At 46.7% G+C, this 14,836-nt stretch overlaps 1 protein-coding gene across 3 annotated transcripts in view; it reads right to left on the bottom strand.

The window, feature by feature from the left end:
• Window positions 1–14,666, bottom strand: part of hif1aa (hypoxia inducible factor 1 subunit alpha a) — an 18,203-nt gene extending 3,537 nt beyond the window's left edge. The window contains exons 1-9 of one of the 3 annotated variants that reach the window (XM_060052434.1): window positions 14,275–14,666; window positions 7,338–7,528; window positions 5,230–5,390; window positions 4,555–4,639; window positions 3,261–3,370; window positions 2,837–3,039; window positions 2,356–2,462; window positions 2,116–2,263; window positions 1,471–1,850 (exon numbers count right to left, since the gene is read on the bottom strand). In XM_060052434.1, coding sequence (XP_059908417.1) covers window positions 1,471–1,850; window positions 2,116–2,263; window positions 2,356–2,462; window positions 2,837–3,039; window positions 3,261–3,370; window positions 4,555–4,639; window positions 5,230–5,390; window positions 7,338–7,528; window positions 14,275–14,306 — 1,417 coding nt within the window. In that variant the 5' untranslated portion in view covers window positions 14,307–14,666. Of the gene's footprint in view, window positions 1–1,470; window positions 1,851–2,115; window positions 2,264–2,355; window positions 2,463–2,836; window positions 3,040–3,260; window positions 3,371–4,554; window positions 4,640–5,204; window positions 5,391–6,507; window positions 7,221–7,337; window positions 7,529–14,274 lie in introns of those variants that run through there. The other 2 variants (XM_060052435.1, XM_060052436.1) reach the window with 2 other exon arrangements.
• Between the last annotated feature and the right edge of the window lie 170 nt (window positions 14,667–14,836).

The raw sequence follows: 14,836 nt of genomic DNA, 5'->3' as shown, positions 1-14,836 counted from the left end.
CAATGGATTGTCATCATATAAAGAAATAATAAACTAACGTTCACTAACTTTTGCTACCCCAGGGGAATACATGAACGCCTCGACATGTTTTAATTGGTAGTTATTTTCACCTCTTGAAGTTGATCTATTTTCATTTTGAAAAAAACAACACATGGAAAACGCCATCTCTTGTTCGGTTGTTTAGAACAGAAAATCCGGTTCCCAGGACAACGTGACATTTTCACTTTAGTACTCTATGGTCATGGTCTATGGTAATGTGGTCGATAGGGTTTAAATGTGGTCGATAGGGTTTGAATGTGGTCAATCGTGTTTTAATATGGTCGATAGTTTAAATGTGGTCGATAGGGTTTAAATATGGTCGATAGTTTAAATGTGGTCGATAGTGTTTGAATATGGTCGATAGGGTTTAAATGTGGTCGAGAGGGGTTTACATGTTTAAATGTGGTTGATAGGGTTTACATGTTTAAATGTGGTCGATAGTGTTTAAATATGGTCGCTAGTGTTTACATGTGGTCGATAGTGTTTAAATGTGGTCGATAGTGTAAATGTGGGCGAGAGTGTTTAAATGTGGTCGATAGTGTTTAAATGTGGTCGATAGTGTTTAAATGTGGTCGATAGGGTTTACATGTTTAAATGTGGTCGATAGTGTTTAATTGTGGTCGATAGTGTTTAATTGTGGTCGATAGGGTTTACATGTTTAAATGTGGTCGATAGTGTTTATATATGGTCGATAGGGTTTACATGTGGTCGATAGGGTTTACATGTGGTCCATAGTGTTTAAATGTGGTCCATAGTGTTTAAATGTGGGCGATAGTGTTTAAATGTGGGCGATAGTGTTTAAATGTGGTCGATAGTGTTTAAATGTGGTCGATAGGGTTTACGTGTGGTCCATAGTGTTTAAATGTGGGTGATAGTGTTTAAATGTGGGCGATAGTGTTTACATGTGGTCGATAGGGTTTACATGTGGTCCATAGTGTTTAAATATGGTCGATAGTGTTTAAATGTGGTCGGTAGTGTTTACATGTGGTCGATATTGTTTAAATGTGATCAACAGTGTTTAAATATGGTCGATAGTGTTTAAATGTTCTTTTCCCTCACTCTCCACCTCATCCCTAACTCTCCACCTCAAGCTGGTGTGTAGTGAGCGTTCTGGCACCGATTGGCTGCCGTGCATCACCCAAGTGGGTGCTACATATTGGTGGTGGTTAGTGAGGTCCCCCCTTCACTTTAGGCGTCTTTGAGTGTTATTAATTATTATTATTCTTCATGTTTAACCTCTGTTTTCCTTTTATTCCTAGTCTGTTTTACATAGTTTTGAATGATGACTATATGCTCTGTAAGGTGACCTTGGGTGTCTTGAAAGGCGCCTCTAAATTAAATGTATTATTATTATTATTATTATGGAGAGTGGAGGTATGCTGTGTTATAGGGGTGGAGGGACCATTCTGATTGGAGGAGAGTGCGACTGACCAGGGCAGCTGAAGTCCAGGGAGATGAAGGTGTCTCCCGCGGCCGGGGCCAGCAGGGTGAGGGCCTCGGGCTCCTCCTTCAGCTGGTCGTACAGGCTGACCAGGGGCGGGCCCTCAGGGGCCTGCGTGAAGATCTGAACAACGTCCACCTCGGGAGGCTTCTCCTCGCTGGGCAGCGCCTGGAGAGTCGCGGTCTGGACCACAGTCTCGTCGGCATGGCACACCGTCTCCATCACCTCCTCCTGCTCCACCTCCTCCTGCTCCTCCTCCTGCTGCTCCTCCTCCTCCTCTACCTCCTGCGGCCCTTTCTTCTCCTCCTTCACCGGCTTCAAGTCCTCCGTCTGCTCCAGAGAGAAGATCAGCTTCTCCTCCTGGATACCGCTGAGATGGGAAGAGGAGGACCGGATGGTTATAACACCACCGCGGGAATGGAAGACCTCCCAAAACAATCAAAAGGACGGAATATGACTAAAACGACTAACATGGTCACATTTGGGGCGTTGATTGAAATTATAGTGGACCTGTAATGTGTTATTTTAATCACAGAATATCTTTCTACGGAACACACCATATACAAATCTATGGAGATGAGGATGGAGCCCCTCTATCATCCACTTCTCCACCAGCGAGGTCGGCGGGGCCCTACCTGAGCACGAAGTTGACGCAGACCACACACTGCGGCTGGGAGTTCTTGTTGTTGTAGATGACGGTGGCCTGCGTCTCCACCCACACAAAGCCCCCCCCCCGGGCCAGCATGCGGTACTGCCCCGTGCTGACCTGCCCCTTGGCGAACACTACGACCAGGGAGAGAGAAACAGACGAATTAAACCGGTCCGGACTCGTTTCTCCAGACGTCAGGCAGCAGGATGTGGTTGGACGGCCTTACGGTTGTGGTGGGTCTTGGTGAGGTGGTCCGAGTCCAGGGCGTGGTAGTACTCGTACACAGAGCGGTTCATCAGGTGTTCCGGGTCGTAGCCCATCAACTCCGTTATCCTGCAAGGACGAGCGGAAAACAGTTAAAAGAGTAAATAGGGAGAAAAAAAAAACAAGACTCGAAACAAGAACTTATTGTAAGTCGCTTTGGATAAAAGAGTCAGTTAAATGCCCTAAATGTAAATGTAATGATCCTTTAAAGGAGATTGTTGAACAGCTCTTAATAGTTCTGTTCATGCCAATCTAACCATCGACCACTAGGTGGCTCTGAAGCCCCACAAGTTCTTGGTTCGAGAGAGGAGCTCTAGATCCCCCCCATCTCCACATGGACAGCCGTTCAGAAGAACGTTCGAGTGGGTGCAGTGTTCCTCATGGGGTCAGGTGGGGGGTCAGGTGGGGGGTCAGGTGGGGGGTTCACGTTGTGGGGGGCGGACCTCTCGTCGCAGTAGGTGAACTTCATGTCCAGCGTGTGTCGGCTCAGGAAGGTCTTGGTGTCCAGGGGCACCTCGATGTTGGAGGGGTGCGGGATGGGGTCACAGATCAGCACCAGGTAGGGCACCGGGGGCCTGGAGGGTGGGGCCTTCTCCTCCTCCGCAGGGGGTTTGAACACGCGCACGTGGCCGGAGCACCGGAGCACCTTGTAGGAAAGATCGGGAGGGAGCGGTGAGTGAGGGCGCCCCGTCGTCTCAGCAGGGGGTCTGCCCCCCGTCCCCCGCGAGGGACGGAGCAGGTCATTACTGGGACATTTACATTCAGGGCATTTAGCAGGTGCTTTTTTCTTAGCGACTTAAGAATAAATTTGACAGCAGAAAGAGAAGCAACATATCGCCGTCCGTACAGTAGTAGGCCGGGCCATACCTTCCAGGTGGCCGACTTGACGTTGACGGTGCGCCCCCTGCTAGTGAGGGTGCACTTCATGCGGAGGAAGAAGGTGCGCTCGGTGCTGGGTTCCTTGGTCTTCTTGGAGCCTGAGGGGAGCCACAGGGAGCGACGGAGAGGTGAGCGAAAAGGAGGAGAGGGAACCCTGGGGCTGTTAAGTGTTCAGTATTGATTTTATTCTGTCCCATTGGACGTTTGTAGCTCAGCCTTCACTCTGAACAACGGATGTGTTCGTTGTTAGAACTAGAACTACCGTCAATGTTTACGATCCAATCCCTCATGGTTCTGCTTTGTGTCAAGGCTGTGATGCCGCTGTGAATACATCAGATGGCAATGCTTCCTGAAGTACTATGGAGAGATGTCAGCGGACGATGGCTTTGAGAGAACAGGGGGCAACAGTTGATTAAAGGTGATATTGCTCATGGGTGCTTGGGGTGCAGAAAGCCTTCATATGTGTGCAGTAGAGCGCTGCAGGCAGGCAGGGTTCCATGCATCAGCGCATGGCATCGGAGCATTATTGCTGCTGACTATTGCATGAGCAGCGGGGCCTGGGGGACACAGGGGCCGAGATCCAGAGCGGACGGCCCACAGGGACACATCTCTTCCCAGGAGCGGGATAGGGCGAGCGGGCCTGGAAAAGAGCTTTCTCCGGAGATAAAGAGAGCTCCCACACAGGGACTGAGCCGAGCTGCTGCTTAGGGAGTCATGCGTGCTGCTCAGAGGCTGCCCCCTGATGGGCTCCACGCCGCAGCCAGCCGAGTGCGTCTGCAGTGCCGCTGGTACTCTGGAGATTGCTTCGGCCACCGAGGGAGGCTGAATACATTAGGCTTGATGCGCCAGGGGAAAATAACAACATTTACTAGATGTATTCTCCTTTCCTTACGGAACGACAGATCAGGAGTCGCACAGCCGACTACAAATGATGTTTAATGCGGGCTCCTGTTACGCTCCACGTGGAAAGTAATATCCTAAAAAGGCCGAATTTAGTTTCCTTCTATTTGTGGCGATTGCTCGCTGATAAAGAGGAATTTAATGGGCCCGAGAATAAAAGGTTTTCCAACATGATAAATAAAAGATAATTCCCAGCATCAGGCAGAGTGCACTGGGAGGCCATTCCATCGCTGGGAGGAGGAACCAGGGAGACGGGCACACAGAGACGTGTTCCAACAGCCCACAGCTCAGTGCCAATGCAGGAGTGTGTGCGTGTGTCTGCTTGTCTCAAACCATTCACCGTTGTTATCGTGGGGATGGCGGGCCAGGGTTGGATTCTTACCTGTTTTGTGGACCAACATCTCTCTCAACTCCTCCTGGTCACACGGATGCGTGTAGTCGAACACGCTCTGCCCGGTCAGGTCAAACTGGCAGAACAACACAAAGAGGCGAGAGGTCAGAGGTGAACAGCAACGGCCCAGGTCCACTAGGGCTGCACCATATATTGTTTTCGTATCAAAATACAAAAGATATTCGTATCGCTGGATGCTGGCAATGTAAAAAATATATAAAAATGGATCATATATAGGCAAAAAATTGATAACCTTGACTTATCTACAAGAGAAATCTGTCTGAAATAACATAATTTTCTCAGATTTAAGGGTTCTTGGGTACAGTAAGTTGCTAGGGAGTGACACGCAGGCTCTGCATTCCCAGCAAACCACTCCCTAGCAGTGCTAGGGCGTGACATGCAGGCTCTGCATGCAAAGCGAACCACCAATTATGATCCGAAAAACCAAAGCAGTCCCCGCTAGTTAAACTTCAAAATGAGTCAGCAAAAGGTAGAACGCTACAAAATCACCTCAATCATTATGCAATGTACACATTTTTGGCCCCGCCCCACCCCACCCAATTTTAGATCATCATCATCATCATCATCATCATCATCATCAACATCATCAGGCGTACTGTCATCACTCAAAGCCTCCATACCCAGGGTGAACAAGAGGAGACCAACCTGTGCCAGGCCCAGGCACTTGTGGACGTTCTCTGAGAGGTAGATCATGTCTCCGTCCTCCGACAGCACCATGAGGAACCCCTCCAGGGCCTTCAGGTAGGAGCCGCTCAGCCGGGCCCCCAGCTCGCTCTCCTCCGGGGCCGCCTCCGCCACGGGCCCGTCTGCGGCCCAGAGGAACACATTCACGTTACATTTAGTGGGTTTAGCAGACATGTTGACCCAAAGCAACCTACAACACGCGTACAACAGGATGTACGTGTTGCGTCCGGGCGTACAACATACAATAAGTACGTTAAGAGGGGTATGGTGGGGTAAAGGGGGGAGGCTATGCAGAGTCTAGGTCAGGGGTCATCAACACAGTGCCCACGGGCACCATGACGCCCGCAAGGACCACATGAGGCGCCCGCAGGCCTGTTCTAAAAATGGCACTACACTACTCATTCTTGAACAACTCTTTCCCACCTTTTTTAAGTCATTGTTGATAATTATTGTGAGAAATCATTAACATGACTTAATTAATTAACATGTCTTCACATAGATGAGTATCATTAATAGCAATTAATAGCAATTAATAGCAAATTTGTTATTTCAGAAGAGTGTATATGAACTGGGTGCACTTCGTAGGACTCAGTACCCATGAAGTAGCTCTCAGGTTCAAAAAGGTTGGTGACCCCTGGTCTAGGTGAACTCTGAACACGCGAGTCTTGAGTCTTTTGCAGAAGCTGGTGAGCGACTCTGCGGTCCTGACCCCGGCAGGGAGCCCGTTCCACCACTGCAGTGCCACGACAGAGAGGAGTTGTGACTCCGATGATCGACCTTTGCTTGCTCAAAGAACCGGCATGGGCATGGGAGAGAGGGTGGGTGTTGAATTTAGGTGTACCACTAAATCTGCATCAAGGTGTGCGGACCGCCTCACAAGCCGATGGTTCATAATGGATAAATAGCCATGCAGGGCACCAGTGTTACTGGAAGTAGGCCCTGGCCGGGGGAGACGGTGGAAACAGCGAGTCAGCAGCGCTGCTTGTGCTCCAAGGGTTTTTTTAGCACCCGAATTAACATGAAAAGTCAACGGAAAAACTCAAAATGGAAAATTTCTGTTGAATGGACAAAGCGGCGCTATTCTTAAAATAATAGCAAGCCAGAGAACTACATAAAAAGACAGAACGTTATTTATTTTAAATACATTTTTGCCTAGATGTATAATATTTTTTATATTGTTGTTCATTGGTCCATTTCAGGTTTCAAATCCCAGGTAGCCCCTGCAGTAGGATCTCGTACCTCCGGTGGCTCGCTGACCCTGATGACCCTTTTCCATAGGTCCTTTGTTGAGTCAGTTGTCACCTTCTCCTTAATCTGCCGGTGTGGGTCTATCACTGTAAAACTAAAAAACTCCCTTTCCAAGTTAATTAAGGTGAGCAGCCGTATCACAGGTTCTAAACAGAAAGGCCAGGAGGAACTTTATCAGAATCAGATGCTAAAAAGGGTTGAATCTATCCTGTGAAATAGTTCTCATCCCTTACAGGCTGAATTTCAGATGTTGCCACCCGGATCACACTTTAAACTCCCACGACTCAAAACCAACAGATATACACTCTTTTGTTCCCTCTACTTCTAAATTCTATAAAGAACCGTAAATAACACCCATAACACCTAAATAACAACTTGTTGACTTGGATTTGTATACTAATTACTGCACAACAAATTGCCCCATTGGGGGACAATAAAGTATTTTGAACTTGAACCAAGACCCTGTTCTAAACAATCAGACACAGCACGGTGCAACTCTGAATGGCCCGGGTACTTTGAATCACTGCTTCATGGGAAGGAATGAGAGCTAAAACCATCCAAAGGCTTTCCTTCTGTCCGTGCCAACATGTCTGGCTCAGCACAGCAACGCAGTGAGAATATCTGGCCACCATGGCATTTATTCAATTCCCCTTTCAATATGTAATATAATATAAAACACATGTCACCACCATATTTAAGGATGTGACATCATGATGAAGGTTCTACTGAGTGGAGCCCTGGGCGCTGTTGGGCGGAGCCCCCACCTGGGCGGAGCCTAATATGGCCTAATAGTGGAGCCCTAATATGGGCGGAGTCCTCACCGGTGCCGAGCAGCTTCATCATGCGCAGGTAGCTGATGGTGAGCCTCATGATGGAGGCCTTGTCCAGGTTGGCCCGGACGCTGTGGGGCATGGGCAGCTCCTGGGCCAGCTCGTAGAACACCTCCGACTCCTTCCCCCGCCGGCAGCGCGCCGCATCCCGAGACTTCTCCTTCCTGCGGTCCGAGCTCACCCTGCAGGGGGGGGGGTGACATGGGTGGGTGAGCGTTGGGGGTGGAAATGTTCTGCTAAAAAAAATGTACTCCCCGATAACGATTCAGAATCCTGAACTTGAGGGTCGGTGGATACCGAGTATATACCGCTTCAGCATCTAGCAATAGCAAAGGGTTCTCTTACGATGTCCGCAATGTATAGTCGGTTAACTTACTGTCTAAAAACTTTATTTATTTTTTTAGAACTAGATAATTTACATGGACAACCATAATTATAATACATTTTTATTCTTGTAGTTAAGCGTCCATGCATCCATGGTTTCCCGAATTGGTAGCTCGACACTCACATGGGTCGGAGATGACGCGTTTCCCTTTCCGACTTTCCACCTCTGACCGGTAACAAACGCAGCATAACACCGTAGTGTTTGTGATACTCTCTGCCTGTGTAGCAAATGAGCATGTGATGGTATCGGATCGGCACATAGACAGGCCGATACCGATGCCTAAAAGGCAGTATCGGAGGAATTTCCGATACTGGTATCGGAAAACAACTCTATTTGGGGGGGCAGTGATGGACCCAATAGTTGGCCAGATCACACATGTTGAGCAGACGCACACGCACACGCACACGCACACGCACACGCACACGCACACAACAACGGGGGTGGGTCTGAAGTGTAGCGCAGTCAGGTCCAAACGGAGCCGACTTATTCACAGACACTCCCTGGGAGAGATCGGCTTAAGACAAAGCCGGCGAGACCTCCTTGGTGCGATTGGCTGGCGGAGGGGGCTTGCCCTGAGGGGCTCTTCAGTCGGGCTTGCTGGAGCGCAGCCAAGACTAAGTATCACACCAATCATGTTGACATTTATGTCGCCCGGCTCTCGGAGCGACCAGAGGAGAATGGCAGTTGAGCCGCAACAACACGGGGAAATAAAGTAATCGGCTGAACACGAGAAGGCTGAAGTTGTGTTTATAAATTCAGCCCGGGTGCAGGTTGTTTTGACAGTATGTAATATGGTGTCGGTGCATTGTATCTGCCGTGTTTTATCATGGTACTTATGCCGTTCTGGAAACACCTCAACCCATGACTGATGATTAAGATTGCAAAGTATATTTATATACACGCATACAGATTCTCGCTTCCTTCACAGGCTATAGAGGGCATGGTTTAGTAGTTTAAAAAGAAAACTAATCATGTAAATACACACTTCATTCACTGTGAATGCATGGTATACTTTAGATTACATTGTGAATGCTCCAGTATGAAAATGGCAAAGCACGAGGGTAATCCGAGTGGCTATCAAAGAGATAGACTAAGTCTTCACTTTTCACCCGATAACCTGCAGTTCAGTCCACCGAGCAACTGGACAAACCGAAAATCCCTCAGGCTGCAACGCTCACAGCACTCAGGGACATATTGGAAAGAGATCTTAAGATGGAGGGGGCAATCTAAGAGCCCATTCTGAAATTCAACCCTAATTAAAATCGATCTGTTGCACATTAAGAGCAATACAATTAACCCCTGCTCGAGTGTCCTGCTGGCCAGCCGTCGTCGGGCCGAAGCGCATGTTATTAACATAAAGACGCCGTTCTCCTCTTTGAACCCTCATAAACACACCAGGCTGTTTAGGCAGGATGTTTTGGTCAGCGAAACACAAGAACATATTGTGCGCACAATGCCAGAGAAACGTCACTTTACATAACAGCTAACAAATCAATGGCCGAGGGGGATAATCAGGGGGACTATGTAAAAGAGTGCTTCAGGTCTGATGCAACAATTCATCCTCTATACATTGCACCAGTATTGGATCAGGAAACTGCCTGCTCTGTGAAGCTCAGTACAGGTTATTCCTGTTATACTTTAGTATCAGTATCATATAGACCACAAATGTAAAGCTTTTGGTCTTTACAAGAAAAGGGAAGGCTTCTATTTATGAAAATAAAAGATTCTTTCAATGACGAGATGAGGCATGTTTGGGCTTTAGTAAGATCACTGAATAAATGCCTTTTAGTGTAGAGTCCTACTAGTAGTGGTGACAGGGGGGGGGGGGGGGGGGCATTTTTACACTTTACTCTGAGGACCCTTCAGCTTAAAATGCCCAGAACCTTTTTTGAAAGCAGTCAAGTGGATACAAATCCGTATGAAGGTACAGCAGGTCTGTATCAGAGCAGGATGAACAGACCTCAGGTCGGTATCAGAGCAGGATGAACAGACCTCAGGTCGGTATCAGAGCAGGATGAACAGACCTCAGGTCTGTATCAGAGCAGGAAGAACAGACCTCAGGTCTGTATCAGAGCAGGATGAACAGGAGATCCAAGAGTTTATCATTGATGTCGAAATACTCTGTCAGAAGAATCAATTTTGTATCAGTGGTGTGGTCCAAAACCACAGCAAACACATAGCCAAGCCTGGAATATTGATTATGCATATTGATTTAGACTTAAAGATGTATAATGTGAGTGTGTTTGTATGAATCAAAGTCCACCCAGCAGGGCTGCGAGGACCTCCTGGTAAAGACGACAGGCTCTGTGGTGAAACGTGAACACAAGGCAGATCTGTGTGAACATCCAGGCGAGCAGAGGGGCCGTAATTAGATAACACCACCGTGCACATGGCTAGCATGCCTGAGAGCGCTCTGCATGGCGTTTGTTTCCCTCAGCTAATTATCTCCCCCTTTTAGTTACGTTTAATTAGACTGATATGGCTGCAAAGTCACCAATCTATTCTGACTCATTTGTCACGTTGTGATAAAATAGAATGTGCACGTTAGTGTGTAGAGACATGGTTCCCACGGCTCCTGGTTTAGCTTCAACACATCACCAAGACTACTATGAATGCTATGGTGGCTGAAGAATGAAGTAGTCTGCTCATAGCTGCCCTTTATTTATTTAGGTTGATTGAGCGATGAAATTCCCCCCCATACCACGTTAACAGTTGTTCTGTCCTTTGTTTAATCCTTGGTACTCCTCTTTCACAGAGAAGGGAATCAGCTGATTCAATGAATAAGACGCTCTTGAGAAAGCGCCATATTAATTGAAAAGCTCAAAACGAAAAACACTCCCTTTTCTTGTAACGGAAAAATGAACAATATCTGTGAGTGCATCTGTTTTCATATTTGACTCAACATTATTCAGTCATTTTGACTTTAGCAACTGTTTCAAAATCTGTTCTGAATACTGCGTGGTACCCGGGCCGTACAGACCAGAGGTTGGGGAATAATTTATCCCCAAACCATCCTGTCTCCCAACGAGGACGCCTCCCTGCCCTGGTAAAGCACACACACACACACACACACACACACACACACACACACACACACACACACACACACACACACACACACACACACACACACACACACACACACACACACACACACACACACACACACACACACACACCCCTACCCTTATCAGTGGGGCTTGAGTCCTGCCCTATTCCGTTTAGTTTAATCTTTGACAGCGGAGACAACTTCATACATCTCTGGAGGGGCATGTGGATCATCCCGGCAGGAGGTGAGGTCCACAGCACATGCTTGTAGGCTGCTTTCCCTTTCCCTCCGCAAATAGACCAAGGTCTGTCTATTCTTGCTGCTGGCCTTTTGTGCTCACTATAGGGAGGGCTGGCCCTAGCTGTTAACACACACGGACACAATAACAATACCTGGATCATCGTTTTTATGTTATATCCGATTTCAACCAATTTGGCTACTCTCAAAAAGGCTTGCAAGAATGAATAAGAGATGAGAGGGAAATACAAGAGTCCTGCAGCAGCTCTCAATCAGCCCACAGGTTGGCAGAGGACTGTCACGGGACAACAGCGTAATGGACCAAAAACCGAACGGTTTACCCAGCGTTTCTCCTTCTCCTGGAAGTCACTGCTGAATGCAGTGGATGGGCTTACTGTAATACAGACAGTTTTCAGTGGCGAACTTGCACTCATCCAACCAACCTTAGCAATGTTTGACCTTTAAGGTCAGGTGTGCAGAATTATTGGAACAGATCGGACTTGGCAGAACTGGATAATAAGGTTCATAAATATATTTTAAATGATAAAAAATGTTTCTACAGCGGCCCAGAACGGACAAACAGCTCTTGAGAAAACACGTTTGTAAAGAAAATGTGTTTTGGACTAAGAGTTGTAGGAAGGAGGGGGCAGGTTATCCCCATGGCTACGACCCAGTTGTGGTTATTTTTTAGTCCCGCAACTAATCATTTGGAAGGTTGCTTATTCTAGATGGTTATTGGAATGATGAGCTTTAATGTAACTTACTTTTCCAGAATTTCCCATCTGGGATTTATTTTGTCAGGCATATGCTTTTGACATAATGAAAAAGAACTATATTGTTGTCATGTTGGCAACATAGTTGTGACTTAACGCCAGGGTAGGAAATCTGGTGAGAGCAGCAAAAGTAAGCTTGATTTTGAAAGTATTCAATCGAAAAAGTCCCAACCCTCCCTCAGGCTGCTTGTAAGCCCTTCCTCCCGAAGAGCATGAAACGCTAGCTTTTCAAATAAGTCTACCTAGCTTAGATGGGAGATTTCAGACATGCATAATGAGTTGGGCAAGAACGCGCAGATAACAGGTAGGGCAATAAACAGCAGCTAGGCCATCGAGTAACCTCATGAAATTAGCAATTGGGGAAGCTAAAAACGTTTCTATAATAAATCGTCCATCATAGCTTTAGACGACCTTCTTTGAGAGATGCGTCAGTGTGACCAGATGTTTCTCGGTTAAAGACATGGACTTGTGTGTCCGGTGTTTCAGTTCAATTCGCGACCGTGTTAACTGGTGACCATCAGCCGAATGCGTCGCTTGTTGTCGTGGCTACGCCAGTTTATGGAAATCGGGTCCAGACACGTAGCTGTCCTTGCGAATGCCTCTTTGATTTGTTTTTCAATAAAATGTCAAAAATATTCCCATCTCATTCGTATTTGGAGTCTAATTGGAGGAAACTTGTCACGTAGAACCGTTTTAAGCTCAAATAAATGGGAAATTAATGTTTATATGATACATTACGGGATTCAAACTCATACCATTGTGGGGGGAAAATGTAACAAGTTCGGATTCCATTCCGTTGTGCCGTTGACCCACAGGGAAATTCACCGCCGTAGTAGTATAAATCACAAATTCTTCTTGAAAACAGGAAAGGCAGCCAGATCAACTTGTGACCCTACTACCCATGTACTTAAGACCATGCATTGGTCGCGTTTCCAAACATAAGACGCCTTTACATCCAGTTATTCAAAACCTAATGTTTCCCCCCACTGCCAAAAACAATGTTATGCGCTCATTCTATCATTCGGTCGCCTGATGTGGTGCGTTGTTGTCCCGTTTCACTGGATGTCTCTGTAAGCAAAGCAGCGACTTCGGAAATCAATGCGTTTACATGGGACAGCTAGATCGGATTAAGCAATGAAATTGCTTAATCTTAATTCATTAAGCAACGTTTAATAATCTAAGAGGCATTCGCAAGGACAGCTACGAATCTTTTCCAGATTTCCAACAGCTGGCGTAGCCACGACAACAAGCGACGCATTCGGCTGATGGTCACCAGTTAACACGGCCACGACTTGAAATGAAACACCGGTGTGAATGTGTTAATGTCCTCAACCTGGACATTTCGCAGCACTCAAATAAATGTACTCATCGCTTTGGATAAAAACGTCTGCTAAATGTCCTAAATGTAGATTTCAAAGCCTTAACCGCAAACTCAAGTAAGCTATAGGGCAAGATCAAAACATATCCAACAAGTAAATGTGTAGCATATGCAGAAAAGAAACAGTCGTTACGTTTTACTTCCACTCCTGCTTTCATTGAGCGGTTTTGCAGCGCTATTTTACCAAGCATGCAACGCCATTCTTGGTAATTCTTGAGAAATTGAAATCAACTTGCCATCCCATCAGCTTATTTTACCCTTAAAAACACTCAATCCAAATAAATGATTTCAGCATGCAGAATGGTTTGCATACTTTTGCACACTAACGTAACGAGTGTGTATTGCATGCAGTTAGGATACGACGTTAAGCAAAATGTCGTTAGTAATTTATACCGGAAGAAGGCAATATATACTATGAATCTTACATCATGACATGTATTCAATCTTTTGCTGTGGTGTCATGGTGTAAATTAAAGTAATGTTCGATTTTAGCTTGATTTCAACGATAGTTTATACCTCGTTTAATTAAAACAATTAATAATTTTTGGTAAGAGCTACAGGTTTCTATATTCCTACTAATTAATAAAAAGTTGAATCTATTATCTGCAAGAACTAGTTTACATAGGTTGAGGGTGGATTTCCCTGCAGTAAAGGCCTACCAGGTCATATCTTCACAATAATCCATCACTTTTACCAGCTGAAACCTGAATTACTTCCGTTAAAATACAAACAACATGATCTGAGGATTGATGTTAACAACACTTTGTCTGGAACACATTATTACTACTACCCGTCACAACTTCACCTGGGGATTCAAAAAGGCTATTGATTTAAATATGTTAGAACAAAGTCAACGACATGCATGTTGTTATGCAACATAACTCACAACAGACAGCAGCTAGCCTGTTAGCTCCTCTAGCTAGCTGGTTAAAGGCTACAAGACGAAGCCCTCCCGCATCCCGCACTAACTCCCCCGACACGGGGTCTTCATTAAAGTCTCCGGTGAACAACTTCACACCGGAAGACACCTCAAAGTCAACGCCGAACAAGTTTCCTGTCTCGGTAAAGAAAACGACCGAGCTAGTTCCTAGAAGCGATAGCGTTACCTTTTCTTTTCAGGGACAATTCCAGTGTCCATTTCAGGACGCGGACCCGAGAAGAGGCTCTCCCGGGTACCGAGCGGTCCGGTCGGTCTAGGATCTCTGGTTCTTATGGATCACTCGCACGGATCCCAGCAAATTACACGAGCAACGACGGGGACTGAGTTTGGAAAACAATCGAAATGTATCGCGGTGTAAATCCGGAAAGAGTTGACTTCCCGTGGAGGATAGTGCCACGCTGGACGAGGGTTCCTCGCTTGAACGATGTTGCTCCGCCGCGGATGACCAGCGGCTCCGCCCCCGTCGGAGGACCAGCGGTTCCGCCCCCCTCTGAGCAAGGAGCAGTGACGTGTCGGACCCTCAGATATGATCGCGTGTGTCTGTGTACCTGATAGACGGATAGAGTTCGTAATCTGTCCTAATGGGCTAATATGTAATCCACAACACAAGGTCAGAGAAGAAGCAATACAAACCTTTAAATTGCCATATTTTTTTTTTGCCCTTGTGGAGGCTTGGGGGGGGGGGGGGGTCATACATATTTGGCCTGTTAAGCCCTTTGAGACTGTAA

The sequence above is a fragment of the Gadus macrocephalus genome, chromosome 5 (genome assembly GCF_031168955.1).
Source record: "Gadus macrocephalus chromosome 5, ASM3116895v1".
Classification (NCBI taxonomy): Eukaryota; Metazoa; Chordata; class Actinopteri; order Gadiformes; family Gadidae; genus Gadus; species Gadus macrocephalus.
This window is presented reverse-complemented; position numbering and strand designations above follow the sequence as displayed.